This window comes from Misgurnus anguillicaudatus, chromosome 3 (genome assembly GCF_027580225.2).
Source record: "Misgurnus anguillicaudatus chromosome 3, ASM2758022v2, whole genome shotgun sequence".
In the NCBI taxonomy this organism is placed as follows: Eukaryota; Metazoa; Chordata; class Actinopteri; order Cypriniformes; family Cobitidae; genus Misgurnus; species Misgurnus anguillicaudatus.
In genome coordinates, this window is record NC_073339.2 from 47,126,838 (window position 1) to 47,149,208 (window position 22,371).

General features: G+C 37.4%; 1 protein-coding gene across 6 annotated transcripts in view; it reads right to left on the bottom strand.

Moving 5' to 3' along the window:
* Window positions 1-21,007, bottom strand: part of farp1 (FERM, RhoGEF (ARHGEF) and pleckstrin domain protein 1 (chondrocyte-derived)) — a 79,468-nt gene extending 58,461 nt beyond the window's left edge. For 3 of the 6 annotated variants that reach the window (XM_073866258.1, XM_073866259.1, XM_073866255.1), the window contains exons 1-2: window positions 20,821-21,007; window positions 8,306-8,495 (exon numbers count right to left, since the gene is read on the bottom strand). In XM_073866258.1, coding sequence (XP_073722359.1) covers window positions 8,306-8,479 — 174 coding nt within the window. In that variant the 5' untranslated portion in view covers window positions 8,480-8,495; window positions 20,821-21,007. Of the gene's footprint in view, window positions 1-8,305; window positions 8,496-11,977; window positions 12,000-18,510; window positions 18,653-20,820 lie in introns of those variants that run through there. The other 3 variants (XM_073866256.1, XM_073866257.1, XM_073866260.1) reach the window with 3 other exon arrangements.
* Between the last annotated feature and the right edge of the window lie 1,364 nt (window positions 21,008-22,371).

The following is a 22,371-nucleotide window of genomic DNA, read 5'->3' on the forward strand; positions in this document are numbered from 1 at the left end:
GCATCCAGAGACTGTTCGGCTCGATCCATCCTTTAAAACGTCGGCCAATAATGAGAGTGAAAAATGAACAGATGCCAAACACATGAGATATGACCCATCTGCACAAAGCAATGCTTTACACTGTCACTGCTATCCCGGACCACCCTGCAAACAACCCTAAAGCTCGGGAGAAATTTAAAGACATCTTTAGAAAAGGGTGTTGATAGCGATAACCCACATTTGGTCACGTCCCTCGTCTGTTTCCCCGGGGATTGATGAAGGTGACGCCAAACACAGTCTGTTCGCTCCGTAGGGAGTCACAGCGGGGGTCTTAGCACAAATTCATGAACAGAAGCCCCTCCCTGTACTGAAGACCATTCAGGGGGGAGACGCATTTCTTATCTATGAAAGATCTCTAGGGCTGATTGTGAGTAGAATTGGGGGAAACATCATATAGGTACACAAACACAAAATCCAATATATCCATTTATATAAAAATACTGTAGTGTGCACATGTGCATCTTTACAGTATAATTAATTACTACTTTTTGTGTAATACTCTAAAAGCAATCCTTTCAGTCAACATGAAATCAAGTGTTTGCCATTTTAAGAAAGAAACATTAATTTCTTACTGATTTAATGATTCATTATAATAAATTATTGTAAGTATGCATTTAAATGTATGCATAGTGCATTCGATCTACATTTTTATCAGTTGTGTGTTCCCTAGGAATTGAACTCATGACCTTCATGAGGCTAGCATAATGCTCTACCAACAACACTACGCAATTTTACACTATCAACAGTAAACACTTTACATTTTTATCAGTCCCTGGGGATTTAACCCATTTGCTTTGCATTAAGATAAAATAAAGATTTCAACAGAGCTACAGACAGACAAGGCAATAATTATGCAGCAAATAAAACTAGAACATTTCAGGACAAACTCTATGTTGGTTTGAGAAAGCCTAGTCTACAAGTTCAAACTAGTTTTAAAAGCTGTAACTTTGTAGAAGTTAAGATTGTTGTAATTTTTAAAGTTGGAAGTTTGAAAGTTAAATGAATGACAAATATCTAGCTAACATATATTAAAATTATCATAATGCTAACATGACTTAACATGAAGCTAGCATGACATTAGCATGATTTAACATGCAGCTAGCATGACTTAGCATGAAGCTAACATAGCATAAGCATGATTTAACATTGAGCTAACATTGTTATATATTTAACATGAAGTTAATATGATTTAACATGCAGTTAGCATGACATTAGCATGATTTAACATGCAGCTAGCATGACATTAGCATGATTAAACATGCAGCTAGCATGACATTAGCATGATTTAACATTGAGCTAACATTATTACATAGATACACTAGATGTTGCTTTGGGGATCTAAGCATGCGTCAAAACCGCCGCCATCTTAGAACAGGGGTCTTGTCATAGGAAGTATCTAGGTAAAGCTGCTATCTCCGCCTGTACTTCGAATTCATGGGCAATGCCGGACTTTGTGCTGCGTATGGATGTTAGGGCTACTAGCACTATGCGTTATAGTTAGAAAAAGTAGATTTTCATAATATCAAAACTTCAAAACTCTAAATTCAATGCCAAATACATGTCTGACTGTTGAAAAGAACCAAAAGAAAACCAAGAAAAATCGCATTCATGACTTTTTATGGTGATTTTATTTCCATTAGACCATTGCCTACAATGATGCTGATGCGGGGCTCGCCTGTTTCAAGATGGCGGCTCTATTTGACGCATTTGGTCCAATGAACTGCCGTAGCCAAGGCGACATCTAGTGTACATATCTATGACATTATTATATATTTAACATGAAGTAAATATGATTTAACATGTAGGCTAAATGGTGTGATTGATTTAACATGTAGCTAACATGACATTAGCATGATTAATCGTAGCTAGCATAGCATTAACATGATTTAACATGAAGCTAACATTATTATATATTTAACATGAAGTTAGTATGGTTTAACATGTAGCCTAACTAGTGTGACATTAGCATGATTTAACATGACGTTAGCATGATTTAACATTGAGCAAACATTATTATCTAGGGTAATGTTTTCGATCTAAACATTCTGTACACAAACACAGTATTTTTTTTACCACAGAAACATGTTTTGTTCATGTACTAACACTAAAATCCTGTGTGGATTGAGCCGTGTGACCCGTGACCGGATAACATTAGATGTACCCATGTGAATTATTAAAGCTGTGAGATGCTGCTGGTACAGAGGTTTACTCTCAGTGTCTGCTGTCTACATAAGCACACACGCACACAAAGATGATCAGGTAACAACCCTGGACAGATGCCATTACTACAGAGAATCCACCGGGTACATCACTGCCAACAGAGGACTGACAAAGTGAACAACATGTGGGTATAAACAAACACAAACCATGTTGAGATGCATTTTAAAGAGTAAAGAATCTAGAAAACATCAGCGTATCTGTGTGCGAGATCCGAGACTGCGGGCATCCAGGAACACAATTTAAAATACACAAACTACACTGATCTTAAAAACAATGAATTTATTTCAGTACTGTAACCACACCACTAAAGTTATTAGAAATACTTTATTACTAAACATTCTGAAGAAATATCTATTAAGCCAAAAATGCCCAAGGCAATCTAACTTCTAAAAGTACTGAAGGCCAAAAGTGCACATTGTATGATGAATGATGCACTTAAGATATGACAGGAAAGTTATTCTTAGATTAAATAAATGAATTCTTTAAATAAGAAATAGGCCTTGACAAATGGACCAGAACCCAAGAGAAGCTTCAGAGACTTTGAAAGGACGCTCGCTCACAAATGTCAAATTGAAAATCGGTCAAGTAAAGCATCTGCTACGCTGGGTGGAGGTAAATAATGTTGGCACAACAACACAGTCAGATAGCATGACAATCTGGATATGCAAATAACTCAAAACTAATTTAGGGACAAACACTATGAGTTCAAGCCTGTATGGAGAGATGTTTTCATCCACAGTTCTTCCTGTAAGACCACCAAAGAGGCGTTACCAGAAATCTTCACAGTAAAGTGTTGCTTACAGACAAGTACTGAACAGAAATCCTCTTTATAACGTCTGAATCCTGCTTGAAATGTTTGAGTCTAGATTGTTATCGATTCAGAGGATCACATTGCATTACAAATACAGATGTTTATTTCAGTTAATTTTCCTAACAACCCAAGTCTGTTAACTGAACATTAATTGTTAACTAAAAAGACGTTAATATAAAATTGTCATGGAGTGAAAATACAGTTGACGGTTGTCTGTGACCCGGTAAAAAAAACAATACAAAGATTTTATTTGAACGTGCAAACAGCAGCAACAGATCAACAACAGAACCAGGATTCATACACTGTAAAATTTTCACGCAACATTACATTATCAAGTGCACGCGGTCAGTCCAGAGGATTAATATCAAAAGACGGTGGGTTGTCTCTTTTTCATCTACCACAGTGGCCAAGCAGGACACATTTAAAAAAGTTTTGCGTCTTCTTTCTAAGTTTTATTCAAAAAGAGAGATGTTTATTAGGGCTGTGTATCGGCAACAATTTCCCGATACGATACGTATCCCGATACAAGGGCCCCGATACGATGCGCATCACGATACAAGACTATTTTGAATTACATTTTTGTTCTGAATTTAGTAACATTATTATTATTATTATTATCATCTGGTTATTGTACATTGAAAAAGCAGTGTTGTAACATTGTGTTTTTGCCATTAATTTATTAGCTTCTGGGGTAACTCATAGAAATACTTACAATCCCAGAGTTAGTACTTAACTTATGTTTTTTTAAAGCAGTTTTACAAAGATGGTGCCTTACTCTAGGCATTATATTTGTCTCTCATTATTCTATATCTATGAATATATCTATAAACATGCAGCCAGACTTAATAGAAATCAGATTATTAATGTGACAGCTATAGTTTGAAGTAGTTCTGTATCTCTTCTCTAGACGTACAGTTTTCACATGCAAATCTGTGTCGTATTTCTTCTCTAATGCATTAGTACTGTTTTATAAGAGAGTGGCTAATAAAGCCCTTTGCAGTAGTATAGGCTAAGATATCTGCGCTTTCATACTGAATGCGCGCGCGAGAGAGAGAGCGCGCAAGTACGCGGCTCGCTATGCAGGCACGTGCGCCAGCAAGACAGACACGCAAAGTGAAAGTATACCCTGCTACCTTTAACTCTACGTTGCCTACACCGCAGGACACATGCGTCCTTTCCATATAGATCACGGATCAACAGTGATTCGTCACGTTACTTTTAAAAGTGCATCCGAATCGATACGGAAGGTGCTGTATCGATGCACGCATCGTCAGGCGTCCATGACGATGTATCGTCGTATCGATATTTTGAACACAGCACTAATGTTTATGGTCAGGGTTTAGGACAGAGGCGATCAGGAAAGGTCTTTCTGGACGCGTGCGAGATGGACCACATCTTGCGCATACATGCCCATAGCGCACCGAAATAGCGCACCGAAATAGCGCACCGAAATAAATAGCGCACCGAAATAAATAGCGCACCGAAATAAATAGCGCACCGAAATAAATAGCGCACCGAAATAAATAGCGCACCGAAATAAATAGCGCACCGAAATAAATAGCGCACCGAAATAAATAGCGCACCGAAATAGCGCACCATGCTTTACCTTTTTTTATTTTTAACGGATCCTTTTAATCGGTCATAAATGCTTACCTTTGGTTAAAAAAAACTTTATTATCAGTACAGTTATGAACAAAGAATCTTGATGCTTTTTGTGAGATTCCCAGCAATATCTGATGTGTTGTATATTGTTTGAAATAAAGGACACTGTGTTTTTTCCAATTTTAAATGACAGTCTTTCATTTAGAGGTAAACCACAGACTCCAGGCGTCCAATAACATCTCCAAGCATCACGACACACCCTTCATTATATGAATACTTTACATTTTCTGTCCAAACAAACCAAAGCTTTATCTAAAATGCAACTACTTGACCAAAGATACGTGTACATCTGGAATAAAACGGACAAAACTTCTGGTTAAACTCAACTTCATTATTAAACTCCACTATGAAAGCAGACTGGCAAGCTTCTGTATATGAATAAACGCTCACTTTAAAAGCTGCAGTTTTGCTATAAACCCTCATTAAGCCAATTTAGACAATAAGCAGTTGCTCGACTGTGGGCTTGTAACTGCCGACTCGAATGAAAATAGAGAATTAAATATGAGAAACTGCAAAGCAGAATGTTTAAAAATATCACAAATGTTTTGTTGAGATGTCGTGATGAATTTAGACACAGAAAACACACACACACACACACACACACACACACACATTCAACTTCTCTTTAATGTCTGTGTAAAGTCCAATATTAAATGTGTCCACAGACAAATGTGTTATATCATACAAATTTGGCTTGGTGGTTAATGATAAAAAATGGCAAATAAATAAAATAAGTTATCAAAATCTCAGAACAGGCAGGATTGTCTGGTATTAAAGGACAAGTTGGGTATTTTACACTTAAAGCCCTGTTTTCAGATTGTTTATGATGAAATAGAACAGTTTTGACTGAAATTTCGACATATGCGGCTGTCCCGAGAATTTTCGTGTGTTTCTTGTATCACCTCCCACCTCTATAATGGGTTTATAGGTGCACAGGAACAATGTTTCCTAAACTGCATTAAACTTTCGTTTACAAAGACGTGAAACTCACCGAGTGGTCAGGGGTGTTCACTTATATGCTCACACAAAAATCGCTGCAAAAGATGCTTTCTAACAGGTTTTATTGTAGTTTTTGCCAACTCCATTGACTTGTATTAGATGTGCTGTGAGGTACGGTATTACTCCGCACCGGGAACTTTGTTTCTATTCTTGCAATTGGCAAAGGCGGATTATTGCCACCACCTGGGCTGGAGTGTCTATTATTCAAGCACTCAGCGGAAGAATATATACGGGTGTGAGGCGTTTGGAAAAATAGGTCCACAAGTTAACAACGAATGCTAAAACAGCTGTTGAAAAGCATCTTTTGTGGGGGCATATCAGTGAACACCCCTGACCAGTGACCACTCTGTGAGTTTCACGTCTTTGTAAATGAAAGTTTAATGCATTTTAGGAAGGATTGTTCCTGTGCACCTATACAGCCATTATATAGAGGTGGGAGGTGAAACAACAAACACCTGAAAATTCTCGGGGCAGCCGCATATGTCGAAATTTCAGTCAAAACCGTTCTATTTCATCAAAACAATCTGAAAACAGGGCTTTAAGTGTAAAATCCCGAACTTGTCCTTTAAATGCTGGGGGCGTGTCCCTGTTGGTGTTGAAACCACGCCCATTCGTGGAAAAGCTGCCATCTCTCTTAACTTTCAAATACGGCTACAACATAATGGATGCTCACGATTGTGTTAGGGGCGGAGCCTTGATCGGTGACTCCAGTGCATCATCGAGTCACCTTTTTAGCCCTGCCCAAATAATCCTGAACACAGAAATGGTGAAAAATGGTGTAACTCCACAATTTAAACATAGTTCACAGTCTTTGCAACACGTTTCTGCAATACATTTTTAAAGTGTTTCCAAACAATTCTCTGAAAAGACTTTACACAGACTTTAAGGAAAAAATGGATTTGTAAGCAGCACAGATTCTGCACGACTCTAGAAAAACTTTCAATTGGGAAATTGAAATCTGTGAGCGATTCCTCTGGTTAAATAAACACAGATTCAAAGATATTAGGTGTGTATGCAAGTCTGGGCTGAGATGCACAAATTCACACGAATACTGTAAATGATTCGTACTACTTTATTTTCTTTCTGACAGAAGAAGTGTTTCAAGTTCATTTCAATATCCTCAGCACACAAAACCGCAAAAATAGCTGCTGGCAATCAACAGAATAGCCACTGAAATGGACATCAAATCTAGTCAAGTATTAAATGAAATAGATGCATTTATTCTCATCTAAACCTCTGGGTCCTCACAGGAAATCTGCCCTTTATATGCATCCACATGACATTTACAAACCCAAAGATTGTAATGAATTCAATAAAGCCACTAACACTAATATAATATTTATGATTCAAGGAGAGAGGAGTACTGACATCAATTTTTTATCAATGCCTGCGTCTCATTTCGAAGACAACATCCTTTGAAGGTTGCATACGTTATCAAGGTTTATTATTTTATTTTTATTTTTTAAGTAAGAATGAAACTAGACTGATTATGTCTTTCAAGATTTTTTCCTAAAATTTGGTAACGTATGCAATCAAAAGCCTTCGAAATGAGATGCAGCTAATTTCAATATTTCAACAAAGATCAGACTGTCTGATTCAGTTTGGGGAGATCAGGCTGGCAAGATGGATAAAATCTCGTTTCAGTATTTAACATGGAAAATAAAAGACTTGTATAATTAATAATTAACTAACATAACTATATGTAAGCAGGAAAAGAAACGCTAACTTAACAAAACTGCCAAACATTACAGCCACCAAAAAGCAAAACAAATGCGACATCACTGCAGTTGATTTATTCTCCACGACTGTCACGGCTGAAAGACCGATTGATGATCGCCTCAGGAAACCCGAGATCAATTTAAACGAGACTGACAGCGTTTGCTGGGCTACCTGCAGGCATTTTACAACACTGTCCTCCATACCGGAGCAGCACGGGACTTTCAAATCCCTTATCTTACTAATAGCTAAACCTGCATCGGGCGGTGCCTAAATGTCATCAGGCAGCCTTTGGGGCACCACAGGAGCGATGGGTGTGGCACCAGTGGGCAGGATAGATTTCGCAAACCCGTAACAAAGACTTAACCTCTTTATCCATGCTGTCGATATGTTCACTGGGTTTCTAAAAGAGATCTTCAGTTTGATAATAATAGATCCCTCAGACGGGCTCTCGCTAAATAGCAGGAATTTGAGAAGTTATTTTCTTCCCTCCAGTTTCCCAACACGCCTGAGGAGCTTAAGGCTCCCTTGGTGCCGTTCAATGAGGGCATTTTCTCATTAGTGAACAAGGCTGAAGCTTTTCAACATCATTACCATTCCCCAGGGAACTGAAGGGACCAGAAGGGAGGGCAAGTGAGCACAATAGTGTCTAAACTTGAGAGGAAAGACAGCAGACGCTTTACTGTATACATGCCGGACTGCAGGGGCACACGAATCAAGATCAAACCATGCAGGTTTTTCCCCCCGGTACGTCTACTTTTCAAAAAACATACATGCCATGGACAATATACATACTGCAGAACCAGTAAGAGTAGTACACCAGTAAGTAAACAGAGTTAATCAATACCAGCGACTTACCGACACATTAAAGACTTCCGTAGCATCGTCCAGCATCTGAACTCGGATGGACACCTGTCTGCCTGGAGGCATGACCGGGGGCCGCTGGCCGGGCTCCAGAGTACTGATGCCCATACTCTCAGGCGCCCCGAGCCTCTGGCCTGCCACTGAGGGCCGCTCCTCTGGCTCCACCATACTGACGAAAACCCACCTGGAGATGAATTGAAATTTAGTTGAAAATTAGTTGTAATTCACTGATGAACCATGTTTATTATCAACGGCTATACTTTTGATTTTTTTTTAAGTTAAGTTTTTTTGTGGAAATTTTTGCCTTTATTATACAGACAGTAGTTTTAATAGATGACAGGAAAGTACACGATAGGGGTGCGGGACCGGCAAATTATCTTGAGTTGGGAATCAAATTCAGCTTGCTGAAAGGGTGTCTATGCCACATGTAGGGGCACTGCCCACTGCCCTGTTATTTTAAGCATCACACATACATACAGAGATGAATTATATTACCTAACCCTAACACTATTTTAAACTATTAAAAACATTTGGTTATTGGAAACGATTGCAATATATGCACATTTGTGATAATTCTTTAATTTTGATATATCTTGCAGGCCTTACAAAATGTGATATCCAACTTGCAAAATAATTCAACAACATAGGACACAATAATGCTTTATGCTTGTAAAATCAACTTAAATGATAATAAAATATATTTAAAAATAGGGATGCGTGATAATTTGCATGCGATATCATGCGCATCTGTTTAGTAAAGCCGGTTCCTTGATAAGTAGTAAATCGCCTTCACTTGCTATTCAGATGGAGCGGCATTTACTACACAAAGCTGTAGTTCAATGACAAGCTGGGCCATATCGCATACATATTGCATGCAATGCGTCCGCGATAATTAATGTGAAATTTCTCTGTGAACTAAGACTTTGAGAAGTAGTAAATCACCATCACCTGCTTTCAGATGGGCATATACTACACAATGAACCAGCTTTACTGACCAGATGTGCATGATATCGCATGCAAATTATTGTGCATCCCTATTTAAAGACTTCAAATTATGATTTTCACATTCTTTTTAGGGAATCATGCATTAAAAATGGCTACTTTTATCATCTAACTGGTGTCATGTTTGTTCTAAACAACAGTGCTGGAAACACAACACGTCACGTCTGATGAACTCAACAAGGTCTTTAATTCAGTTTTAAAGGATTAAAGACAAACAATAGGCCTTCAAATCCTCAGTTATGCACATGTGTAATGCAGGATTTATGGAAGGAGGATTAAACCTGCAGATGTCGGACCCTAAAGTGATTTAACATTGTGTCACAGCTCTAATAAGACAAATGGTTTAAGCTTGTGAACATTTTGAGTCTATGGTTAAATTCAAACCAACCCATCTGTTAATAGAGGATGTGCAAGTAACAGACCCGGTTAAAAATGTGTTGTCCGTTTCATTAAGTTGCAAAGCAGATTAACCCAACTAGCATGCAACTCTCAATATAAATTCATCTGTAAATACCAGTATGGACCGCTATGAGGTCCATATCACTCGACCGTTCACTAGAATGAACGTCACGAGGCAGTTGCCATGGACACAGGCAGGAAATGGGCCAAAACGATAGAGCAATACAACAATGCTCTGATGAAACTGAAGAAAATTATACACCTCACAGTCCTAACTCTATCAGAAAGAAAGAAAGAGAGAGAGAGAGAGAGAGAGAGAGAGAGAGAGAGAGAGTTCAGATCCTCAGACCAATTATTCACTAAAGAGCTGTTGCTATAATAGCATAAAACGGTTGCCATGGAGATGACACTTTCAATTCCTCAGCAGGGACTCTAAAAGTACACTAGAAAGATGACATGAAAGGGTACAGCGCCATTACTCTTAGTTTATTTAAGGAAATTCTTTGTAAATCTGGGGAAATGTATATACTGTATCACATGCAAACATATTAGCTTCCTGAACATCTGACTCATCTTCAACTGCGGCCATAATTCCAATGTATTTTTATAGATTTTTTAAAAATCCCAGAATTATGCAATCCTAATTATGGTTTGTAATAACCAAATGATTTAAAAACTTATATCTGTGTGAATTCTTGTCAAAAAAATTTTTTAAAAACTATAATTCTGTGCATATGTCTATATATCGGGGTTGCATGCTCGTGCATCTGTGTGCATGCTTTGGATATCTCAGTCAGCGCAAGGAAGATCGTTTTCATATCTTATCGCTCTTAATAACTCTTTTAACATTAAGCAAGTCCTGCACTTTATTTTCTTATTCCTGCATGTTTTAAAACGGAAACCAAAATGTCAGACGTGCATGTGGATGGAGATGCATCTTTGTATAGGTAAAGCGTTTAGTACGGTACACCTTTCAGATAAAGTACAAATAAAGATAATTTTAGCTGTTAAATGACTGTTTAGAGCAATGGGATTGCTAGACCATGGCTTAATGTACTTATTTTTATGAAAACCTCTATTTCAACTAGGGTTGCACAAATATATCGGCCGATGATGCTTGCTATGCTTCTCAATGAATTACGGTGAAATGCCGCTACATTCAAAAGCCAGAGGGCGCTCTCGTGCAGAAACTCAATATGCGCTGTAGACGAAGAACCATACACACGGATCTCCGCAAATGTCTAAGGATATATTTATATTGCTGTTCTTCAAACCTTTTCAGGTATTTTCATGATAATAACGAATATTTATGGGTGATTCTCACGAAACCATTGAAACACCACGGCACTAATGATTTTAGCTTTAAAATGTGTAATATAGTAACATTAAAAAGCATCAGAATTAACACAATACTGTGTTCTACCTTGCACAATGTGTGATTTCAACATAAGAATTTATCATTGGAAATTTTATCTCATTTTCTGCTGAAATTCTCATTACCGCAATGTGTCCGGCTGTGTTTGAACATGCGTTATGTTGTAATTTAATCAAATTAACACAAAAATATTAAGAAAAATAATAAATGGATGTTTTGCTAGACTACTTTAGATGACAGAAAAAATATTTACTGAATATTCATGTATAATAATAATGAAGAAAAATTAGGAAAATGATGTGTCCATGCCTGATGTTCTCATCCTCCGCAACACTTTTTGAGAACAGTTTAAGCACACATACAGAATTTTAATAAAGTTTGATTTTGAGTGACCAAGCACATGGACCAGTTACTTCAAGATGGCTACCAGGTAAGATCATTTTTTTTACAGTTAATTTGAAATATTGTCTTGTCAGAATGCTTACACGACATTTTGATTATCATTACCGCAACAGATGCTTATTAAATGTTAATTTAATCAATAGAAGCATAATACTATCAATCACGTAAAATTATTGTCATTTATTGGTGCACCCCTAATTTCGTCCAAAATCGACATTTATACTTTATTTTGCTTCTAGCTCAAAATTACAAAGAGTGCACACTCCGACTCGTTTTGCCGACACGGGTCACATTTTATTATAATGTACATGCACTTTACAAACATTACCGCAGCTCTTATTTTATATCGCATTATTTAGCAAGTTATCGCATACCGCATTTCCTATCAATATTATGCATACCTATGAATATAAATCAAACTTAATCAATATAAATTAATCAGTCAGAACCTGAAACACATCATCCTGCTACTGCAGACTCATACTTACTAGTTTCAATAAAGCATCCACCCACAGTCCACTCCAAGTCTATTCAGGTTTCTAGCTACGACTCCTGCAATCTACATCTATAGGATATTTCACCAATTTCACGCTCATTTTTAGCCTGACGTTGTCATACTCAATTCTAGTCAGAATTTGAGTCTGATACCGCTCCATTGAGCTAAAATTATGAGGCGTGTCTCAACCGAAAAATGCCTCTGCACTCAATTGGATAGACATACGACCAATCAGAGCAACGGAGTGTGTAACTTATGTTGAAATGGCGTCTTTAGCAGCCTGACCGAACTGCTAGTAATTTTGCTACAATGATACTAACATCATTGTAATTATACTAAGTCTGAGTTAGCGAAGGTACATCAACACCTACTATGTTTACAACATTTCATTTATATCACAACATGAAGTATTTACTAAGTCATACAGTAAGACTATCTCTTACCATTTGTACGTTAGGTGAACTTCATCCACGATGATAGCTACCCATTACGTTGGCTTGAAAAATATCGGAGCCTAGCATGTCCCTCCACTTATTCAGCAGTCACGATTCCAGGCTTCCGAAAAGAAGCTGGCAACGACCGCTAATTATATCCATCTCGTCGTGCACGCCGAGTTGCATCGCCGTGATACCCATTTCAGTTGCTTCTTTAACTTTGTCCTCCATAGGAAGGACGGCGAAAACATAAACAAATGCCTTGATCGCGTTTCTCTGTTCCTCTTTTAAAATCAATGTCAATATCTATCGATATCTTCTAGAACAGACTCGATGGCAGAATCCACACAACTGAATTCACTAGCGGCAGCCATTTCATTGTAAACAGATTGAACACACGCGCTCTTTGGTGACGTGGTTCATACGTTACTGTTGATCATCTGTCCATCATCGTATAAAGCCCGCCCTCACAATTTGATTCGTCGTCCGGTTTTGGTATTCGCATAGTAGCTCCTCAACGGTGAATCCCCAGACCGATCTTCCCCGATTTTCAAATAGTGGTGGGCGGGGCTAAGATCGGCTGGCACCCAGGCTAGCTCATTTCATCAGCTGGATAAGTCCAGCCCATAGCAGTACAATGCTCCTCGACACGTCGCACGTTTTAAGGTAGCATTCCCATCTGTAGTAAACAAACATCACATTCTGATCCCAGATACGGCCCACATTCCTCCACACGATCTCTAATCTCACATCCAGCACACGCTGAACATTCCCACAGAATTCCCTTCATCATCCGTACTCAGACACATGAGCATCAAACACAAGTCTCGACAGGTCAAGAGCGCAGGGGGTTTCTGCAGCTGTGCACTCAACCTTGGGAATTTTGTCAGCCTTTGCTAATTCGACCGTAAATTCAGAGTCCAGCAGTAGGATTATCACACATAATTGATCCCGGACCTCACTGACCTCCTTCTGGAGATCCTCAAAGGGATCTGCGTTACTAACAGGGTCAATAATCCCCTGAATACTGTGAAAGCTCTTGTATATGGAAGTCTGTCTAGGTGTATTATGGGTATATTCAGTGGACCTGAGGTTAGTTTGTTTAGATCTGATCAATACAGCTTATCAGCTGTCAGCAAGGATTTGCTTATCATGATGTTCCTACAGTAGACAGGAATGTAATGAAACAGTGATTTGAGTTTTCTTGTGATGATAAAAATGTCATTTTGATATTGATTTTCATCACCTGTTTGATACTTTGTATGACAGACCAATACAGACAGTGAAAATGCGCAGTATGATAGCATTATATTTAGGGCTGGGTAATATTGGCCATGATGAATGGCGATGTGCGATTGATTACTCTGTATTTTCTACAAAGCAGAATCAATGTTTACATGCAAGTGAAAGTCAAATTCACCTTTATTAAAAGCATTTAAGTTGGTTAAAAAGCTATCATCTGACCTCTGTCTCATAAATATTTGTATCAGAGCTTCAAGAAAAAGGGATATCTCAGATCATACTAGGGCTGCAACTAACCATTATTTTCATAATCGATTAATCACCCGATTATTTTTTTTATTAATCGACTAATCGGATAAAAACCTACATATTTACTCACTTTGAATTTTCACTTATTAAAACTAAATAAGGCACTAAATTAGGGTATTCCCATGTGGAAGAATACTTTTAAAATTGCAAAAAGCCACACACTACTAGAGTTTCAGAGTTAATATTTTCTGATATTTAAAAGCATAGTTCACCCAAAAATGAAAATTCTGTCATCATTTTCTCACCCTCATGTTGTTATGAACCTGTATGATTTTTTTTCTGATGAACACAAAAGAAGATATTTTGATAAATGATTGTAAGCACACATCTGATGAAAACCATTAACTTCCATAGTAGGAAAACAAATACGATGGAAGTATTGTGATAAATGATAAAGAAGATATAGACCCCTTCACGGTTCACGTCACAGGCTGTTCCCACTGCACATGTCAGGGTCAGAAGAGTCATTACAGCAGATTGAGTTGCGTATTATTCGGTATCGTCAAAAATGCCTACTTACGTCGTGGGCTGTGAAAATCGCACCAGGTCTTCCGTTAAGTTTTTGCGAGTCATGCAGAATCTCAAAAACAAAAAAATACAACATCTGCGTCTGCAAGCAATTAACGTGCAGACTGGGACAATGCAAAGATCAAAGAGGCTTGTGTTTGTAGTGCTCACTTCATTTCAGGTAAGTCATCATTTTTCAGCCCTGTTAGATTAAATTATAAAGCCTAAATGGTATGAACAGTTCGACCCCGTGCTGCGCGCGCACCCGATAGTCATTCAATGTTTACAAACCTTGAAGGGGTCTATAGTGATAAATGACGGTAAGCACACAGTTGATGATGGTACCCATTGAATTCCATAGGATTTGTTTTTCCTACTATGGAAGTCAATGTTTACAATCAGCTGTGTGTTTACCATCATTTATCAAAATATCTTCTTTTGTGTTCAACAGAAAAAAAATCATACAGGTTTATAACAACATGAGGGTGAGAAACAGAATTTTCATTTTTGGGTTAACTATCCCTTTAAGCCTTAAATAAAAGAAAATTAATAAAAAAAAAATAGTAAAACATCTTTTAATGTCAAAATATTTATAAACAAAACGTATCGAGTCCACAGGAATTTGGTGCTGAATTTATTTTGTCACAGTTGAATAAACTCATTTTAATCTTCAACTTTAGACCTTGATGAGTATTAACATTATTAATTATTAACAAAACAAAATAATAGAGCCATATGATATGAAAGTGATATACATGCGATGTTACAGTAATAAAAACCTTGATTTCCCCCTTACTTTAAAACAGATGCTTAGTTTGTAGTTCATGTGGTGCAACAATTCAACAAATACAAACTCACTTATATTAAAGGACAAAATTAAATTAAATTAATTATCCAGCGAACCCAGCCCATTGGGTTAAAATTTAACCTATACTAGGTTGTTTCAATCTATTGTTGGGAAGTTACTGGTTTCAAGGTATAACGAGGTTTTAAAGAGTCAAGGTTTCAAAACCACCAAAAATTTATGTAATACCGTTTTTAAGGTATAAGCTTTACACAAAATTACAAAATAAGTGTTTACACAAAATTACTTCAATAATTAAGTCATGTGATTGATTTGATGTTTACATTTAATATTATATTATAATTTGATAATTTTTTATAATTTTTTGAAAGAATATTATAACTTAAAGGTGCAGTGTGCAAATTTTAGCAGCATCTAGTGGTGAGGTCGCGAATTGCAACCAACGGCTCAGTCCACTGCTCACCCCTTGCTTTTGAAACACACAGACAGGTTTCGGTAGCCGCCACCGGACAAACATGTCATCGTCGGAGACAACTTAGTAAAAAAGTTTGTCCATTAAGGGCTTCTGTAGAAACATGGCGGCACAAAATGGCGACTTCCATGTAAGGGGACCCTCAGTGCATGTATAAAAAACGTCTCATTCTAAGGTAATAAACACATCAAGAGATTTTTTTTTAATTACACACTGCACCTTTAAGGAAGGCCTGGATTAACACAGTGAAACCATTGTATTTTTGCTTAAGGTTATTTTACCACCAAAATCTCATACCGGTCCATGCCTTTTGTTGGGTCATATATATATATATATATATATATATATATAGGGTTCATTTAACCCAACGCTGGGTTAAAAATAGCCCAGCGTTTAAGGGGATAGTTTACCCAAAAATGGAAATCCTGTCATCATTTACTCATGATGGGAAGCACACAGTTAACAGTACCCATTAACTTTCATAGTATTTGTTTTTCCCACTTTAGAAGTCAATGGGTACCATCAACAGTCTGCTTACCATCATTTATCAAAATATCTTCTTTTGTATTCAACAAAAGAAACTCATACAGACACAACACGAGGCTGAGATAATGAAGACAGAATATTCATTTTTGGGTGAACTATCCCTTTAACAAAAGAAATAACAGCGAGAGAGAGAGAGAGAGCAAGAGCAGACAGGAATCAAGATTGCAGATAAAGTAGTGATTAAGTGAAAACTTTGAGTAAATGCCCAACAGTGTCTCTCTGTCTTTAGGGGCCGTCCACAAGAGCAAACACGGCAATAAATGGCTCCATTCTTTCCTGTCCAGGGCCGAAGTTACTGGTTACACACATTTAAACTGAATGAGTAATTGAGAAGCGGCTCCTCTGGGACCTTTAATCCCCCCGCTTGGCAGTTTCATTACCCGACCGAACCTCTCGTGTTCAGGGCAGAGGCTTCAGGAACACAACAGAGTTTTCATTTGTGCGTTAACCACTTAATGTCTGATGTTCTGTTAGCAAACCAACATTACAGCATTACAAACACACAGACTGATGATTTTAACAATGAAAATACAAGCGGCAGACTTAAATACATTAATATACAGATACTTTAGGATAAATGTCTGCTCATGAGCTTTTGTGTTTAGTTTAAACATTTTTTAAGTTCCCATCGGCTAGGAGCACATTTTATAAAAGTGATGTGGGCGGGTAATAACACTTCTATGAACCAAGACAATAAAATATTGCAAAACAAGTCTGACAAAAATGTAACGGTAAAATAAAAAGCATGTTAAAAAATTAATTATGTTATTTGGCATACAGTACTGCTCCTCTGTTGATTTAATAACATCCTAATGCTGGATTGTGGTTGGAAACAAACACACGATATGCAGGATACAGGTTGAGCAGGTTTATCGACCAACAGATCCAACACAACAGATTTTCTCACACACACTTAATATAAGCACTCATGTCTAATACCACACTTAATCTTTCCCAAAGGAGAAAACACACACACACACACACACACACACACGAGATCATATTCCCAAAAACATATGCAGACCATCTTCTAATCTCATCTGAGACCTACTAAGAAATTAAGAAGCGTCCACAAATGTAATCTTCCTCACTGGGTGTCAAACAGGGTCCCGGGGCTCTTAATAAACTTCTAAAGGAACATTAAAGTGATTTAAAATAATTTAAATACACAAACACGGTTGCATAACAATTGATCACAACTAATCGTTTGCAAAATACATTTTTTTGTTAACATCATATGTGTGTTTACTTTGTATAATTATTATGTATATATAAATACACACATACATCATGTATTTTAATATATAAATTATAAAATTTATATACACATGTAAATATTTCTTTATGCATTTATATGCATTTAAATACACATCATTATTATACACAGTAAACACATATATACAAAAACTTTTATTCTCTAAAAGATTAGTTGCCATTAATCATTATGCAGCCCTACACAAAACAAGTATTAAAATAATTTAAAACCCCTACATATTAAGATATTTCTCAGTGTTCGGTACTTTTTTTAGTAACAAATAAACATCTTTGTATTTATGTCAAGCTTTATCATATTTTTTGATAGAAAGTGTGATAAGGGGGCCCTTCAAATGTTACTGTGAACATTAAAGAGTTTTGTGATCAAAACGCTCTTCTGAAGAAAAATGTAAACTGAGAAAAACTCATCAATAACATACTGTGTGTGGTCACCACGGTGTCACTAAATGGTTGCTAGGGTCCTGTGGGTGGTTGCTATGCCATTGTTAGAATGTTGCGATGCAGTTAGTAAAGTATTTCGAGCGATTTTTATCATGTTGCTACAATTATAAATGTCTGTGCTTTAAATAATGTTAGCAGAGCTCGAGGCAGGGAAACTTTCTCCTCAGTAAAGTGATCATTATGTCATTTTATTGAGATGTTGTTTTGTGATGCGTGTCAGATTCTCTTTCTATATTTGGTCATCAAGGAAAGAAGATCATGCAAATCACAGCGACCGTGAATAATGTGGTGGCTAAAATAAGTGAAAGGGAAAGCTGCAGAAATCCCTTAAACTTAAAACGTTGAAAATCAGTCGAGCCAGAAACATGCAAATACAGAACTACAAACAACTCATCAGAACCACACAACAGGAAGTGTTTCCAAAAACACACACACACACAAAGTTCAATTTCAAAACAAGTCCATGTAAAATATGAAATTAAATATGTTCTCACTTCTCAGTTTGTCACACCACATCAAAATCATGGAAAAACAGGCAGGATTCTCTGCCCTCAAATGCTGGGGGCGCGTCCCCACCCTTCGCTGAAACCACACCAATTCATGGGAAAGCTGCCGTCTCGCTCAACTTTCAAATACAACTACAACCTGAATGGATGTTCACGATTGTGTTGGGGCGAGACCATGCTCAGTGGCTCCAGTGCATCATCGAGTCACCGTCTTAGCCCCGCCCAAATAATCCTGAACACAGAAATGTGGAAAAACAGCTGATTGTCTTTGCAATGTTTTTCAGCGATACATTTCTAACATTTATAATGTGTTTAGAAACAATTCTCTGAATTGCCTTTACACAGTCTTTGTCCATTGTACCATAACTTTTGACATAGTTCCTAGAGTAAATATTGTAAAATTGTATTTTTAAGTACTTGAGGACTAACATGCTTTTGGGTTTTAACAAAAGTGACCTTAAACTGTACATTTCACTGGGAATCAAACTGGGAATGTGGGTTGCTAATGCAAAACTTTACCAATTTAGCTCCAGGACTACTTCACAAAACCATATACACAAACAAGTTTATAATACACAAGCATGGTAAACATTCAGCTTCATGGTCCATCTACCTCTACCGTAAAAATCTGCTTTAGAAAACCAAGAATTCAGGTAATGCCTGTTTCAAAGAACGGCCACAATAAACCACGGCTTTAAGCATTTTATGGCCTATTGTGCTTCCTCCCAAACAGTTACTCTTTTAAAACCCCATAAAGCAAACATCTTTTTCCACGATATACAAACACACACCCAACAGAGATGGAAGAGCACAATAGCTGTTGCGGTGTGGGGGTTAATGCCAACCTGCCTTTCAACTTGTCTGCCAGAAATTTCCCATGGATGCGTTGGGTTGAAGCGGATGACGTTAAACAGTGGGCGTTCTGAGAGACAGACGTGCACAAACTGTTCTGTACACATCTGAACACATCAACACCGATGCCATGATGAGAAGTGTGCTGCCACAAAATAGACAACACTACAAATACAAACAAAACACTTACTTTATAAATACCCAGATGAAGAAATTTGGGGTGAAAGTTATGAACGACTGAAACTGAAAAGTGTGAAGCTTTATTTGGTAAAGCCAGGGCTCAAACCCAACTAAGGCACGGTCTAATTGGAGGTTCTTGCTGAAGTAGGTAAGCATCTGTATTATTACTGTTTATACTTCAGTGAAGTAATTTGAGCAAACCCCTAATAACTAAGGGATTAAATACCGCCGATGCAGTTCACCGAGGCGACACGATTTATGAATTATGGCATGTGGTTTATTTAAAGGGTGAAAAAATCCCACAGTACATCGAGGGAGGGACCCGAGTCACATAAACCAGAACATCACACAGATTGTGGGAGGAGCTCTAAACTCAGCCACATTAAAATGCCCTAAAAAACAACCCTAGCATTATGGCACTGAATATTTCACAGGCACGCACGCCAGCAACACCAAGGTCATGGGTTCGGTCCCAGGAAACACATACTCATCGCCTTTTTGGATAAAATTATTTACCAAATGCATAAATGGACATGTTTATATGCAGTAGGAGACTGGCGGTGTGCCATGCGGTGGCGTGTGCTTACAGTAGAACAGCAGATGTAGGTTAGTCGAGTAATCCCTGAGCTTCAGATGTTAGTAGGTTAAGCTGTAGTGAACTAGCAGAATCAGGAATTCATGCCACAGGAAAATCCATAAGATCCAAATGTCTACAAAAATCATGCAATGATCTCCTTCTTCTATACCTGCACACCATACTTACATATGCATTTTATATAAGAGCTATACATTGAGTAGTAAATGCATAGATCATGCAGATGGAAGTTCACATTAGTAAATCTATATGACTTGCACCAGTGGCCCTAATAGACTCTTACCATGGTGCAGTGATGGTTCTCCAAGCTAACACTTAAAAAGTCTATAAACCATGCTATTACCATGTAAAATTAACACATACCATCGTACCATAGTAGACTAAAAACAAGGTAGTACCATTATACTCTTAGTTAGTAAAAGATTCCCAGCACTACTACAGTAGATGAACGAATAACATAGTAAAGCACTACAGTAAAGGTGAGCAATGGAAACATTGTAACACTCAGCGTTCGATATGACGCGTGGCAACAGCAAAGATCTGATCGCGTAACCATGGAGATCGCTACAATGTAACGCCGAAACGGCGTTTGCTGAAGTCACACGAACTCTTATTTACTCTGTAACTTGTTAACCGGCATTGAGATCCAAGCAAATAAGCGATGCACTCACCTTTACTCCTGAAATACGATTTCACGTGAGCGCGTGTGCCCGTAAAGTCTTTCACGACGGTAATCCGCGAATAAACGCCGATGTGCACGAGCTGAAATGGAGATTAGTCGGTTTGTTGCTGGTTAATCGCGGGAAGCGCTGCGATATTCCGCCCTCCCGGTCGCCATGACTGAGCGATTGATCCCGGACTGAAACCTCAGACTCATTCCAGATTATAAAACACTGCCACCAGCCTTCAGTACAGCGACACTGCAACACAGCGACACCCAGCGGCGGATTTAATACGCGGTTAAAAAATCAACAAGGACTTCTGGTGACATTTTTTTTTGGATCACGTTCGTCGACTCTTAACAAAACTCAAAAATAACACTAGATGGGATAAGCATACCATCAAACATAACATGGTTATATACCAAAATACAACTGTACCTCATTGTAAGGGCTGTATGGCATCAAAGTTGGTCTCCCAACTTTGTATTAGCTGGTTTTGCTGGTATTAGCAAACTGTTTTGGTCACTTTTTAATATGTTTAGCTGGACTTATAGCTGACCGACCAGCTTGACCAGCTTTGCAAGGCTGGGACTGGGAGGACCATCTTAAACCAGCTCATGATATCTTAAACCTTATGGTGGTCTTAGTTGGATTATTTAGTATGGGAAAATATTACAGGTTTGTTTATAAAAGGTAAAAATACATTTTATGAATAATACAACTGTGAATTTATGAGTAAACAAAAAATTTAACTTTTCACTTTCTATAATAGACTCTTTTTTTGTGATGAATCTTGAATTGAAATAATGCTCATGTGAATAATAAAACTTAAAGGGTCAGTTCACCAAAAAAAAGTAAAATTCTGTCATCATTTGCAAACCTGAATAAATGTATTTGTTGTGCTGAACACAAAGAAGGATATTTTGAGCAGTGTTTGTAACTGAAATGTTTTGGAGCACCATTTACTTTACATAATTTTTTTTCCACTATGGAAGTCAATGGTGCTTCTGTTTCTTGCTTCATTACAAATATCTTCACTGTAAAAACAAAAACAAAATGCAGCATAAAGTTAAAACAACTTGGTTTTGCAAATCAATAAAAAAATTGATCAATTGAAATTGTTTAACTATATTTTTTAAGTTGAAGTAACAAAAAAAAGCATTTTTTACAACATTCCTTTGTGCTCAGCTGAACAAAGACATGTATTCAGGTTTGTAACAACACAAGGGTGAGTAAACAATGACAGAATTTTCCTTTTTGGGTGAACTGTCCCTTTAAACTAAGGGTTTTTTTTTGCCTTCAGTGAAAACCAGTCTCTAGTAATATTTTTCGTGTGAACTCTTTAAGATTAATTAATTACATTTACACATTAGCCAGATGCAAAATGACTTTACTTTTATCCAAATGACCACTGAAGGTATACATGATATACAATATCACTGTTTTTTGGGATTATAATAGTAACCAATTACTGCAAAAATGCAGGCTGCGTCTACTGTAAATGAAAACATTGGTTCAAACCAAGGGAAAATACTGTTAAAGTGTACACCTTTTATAATG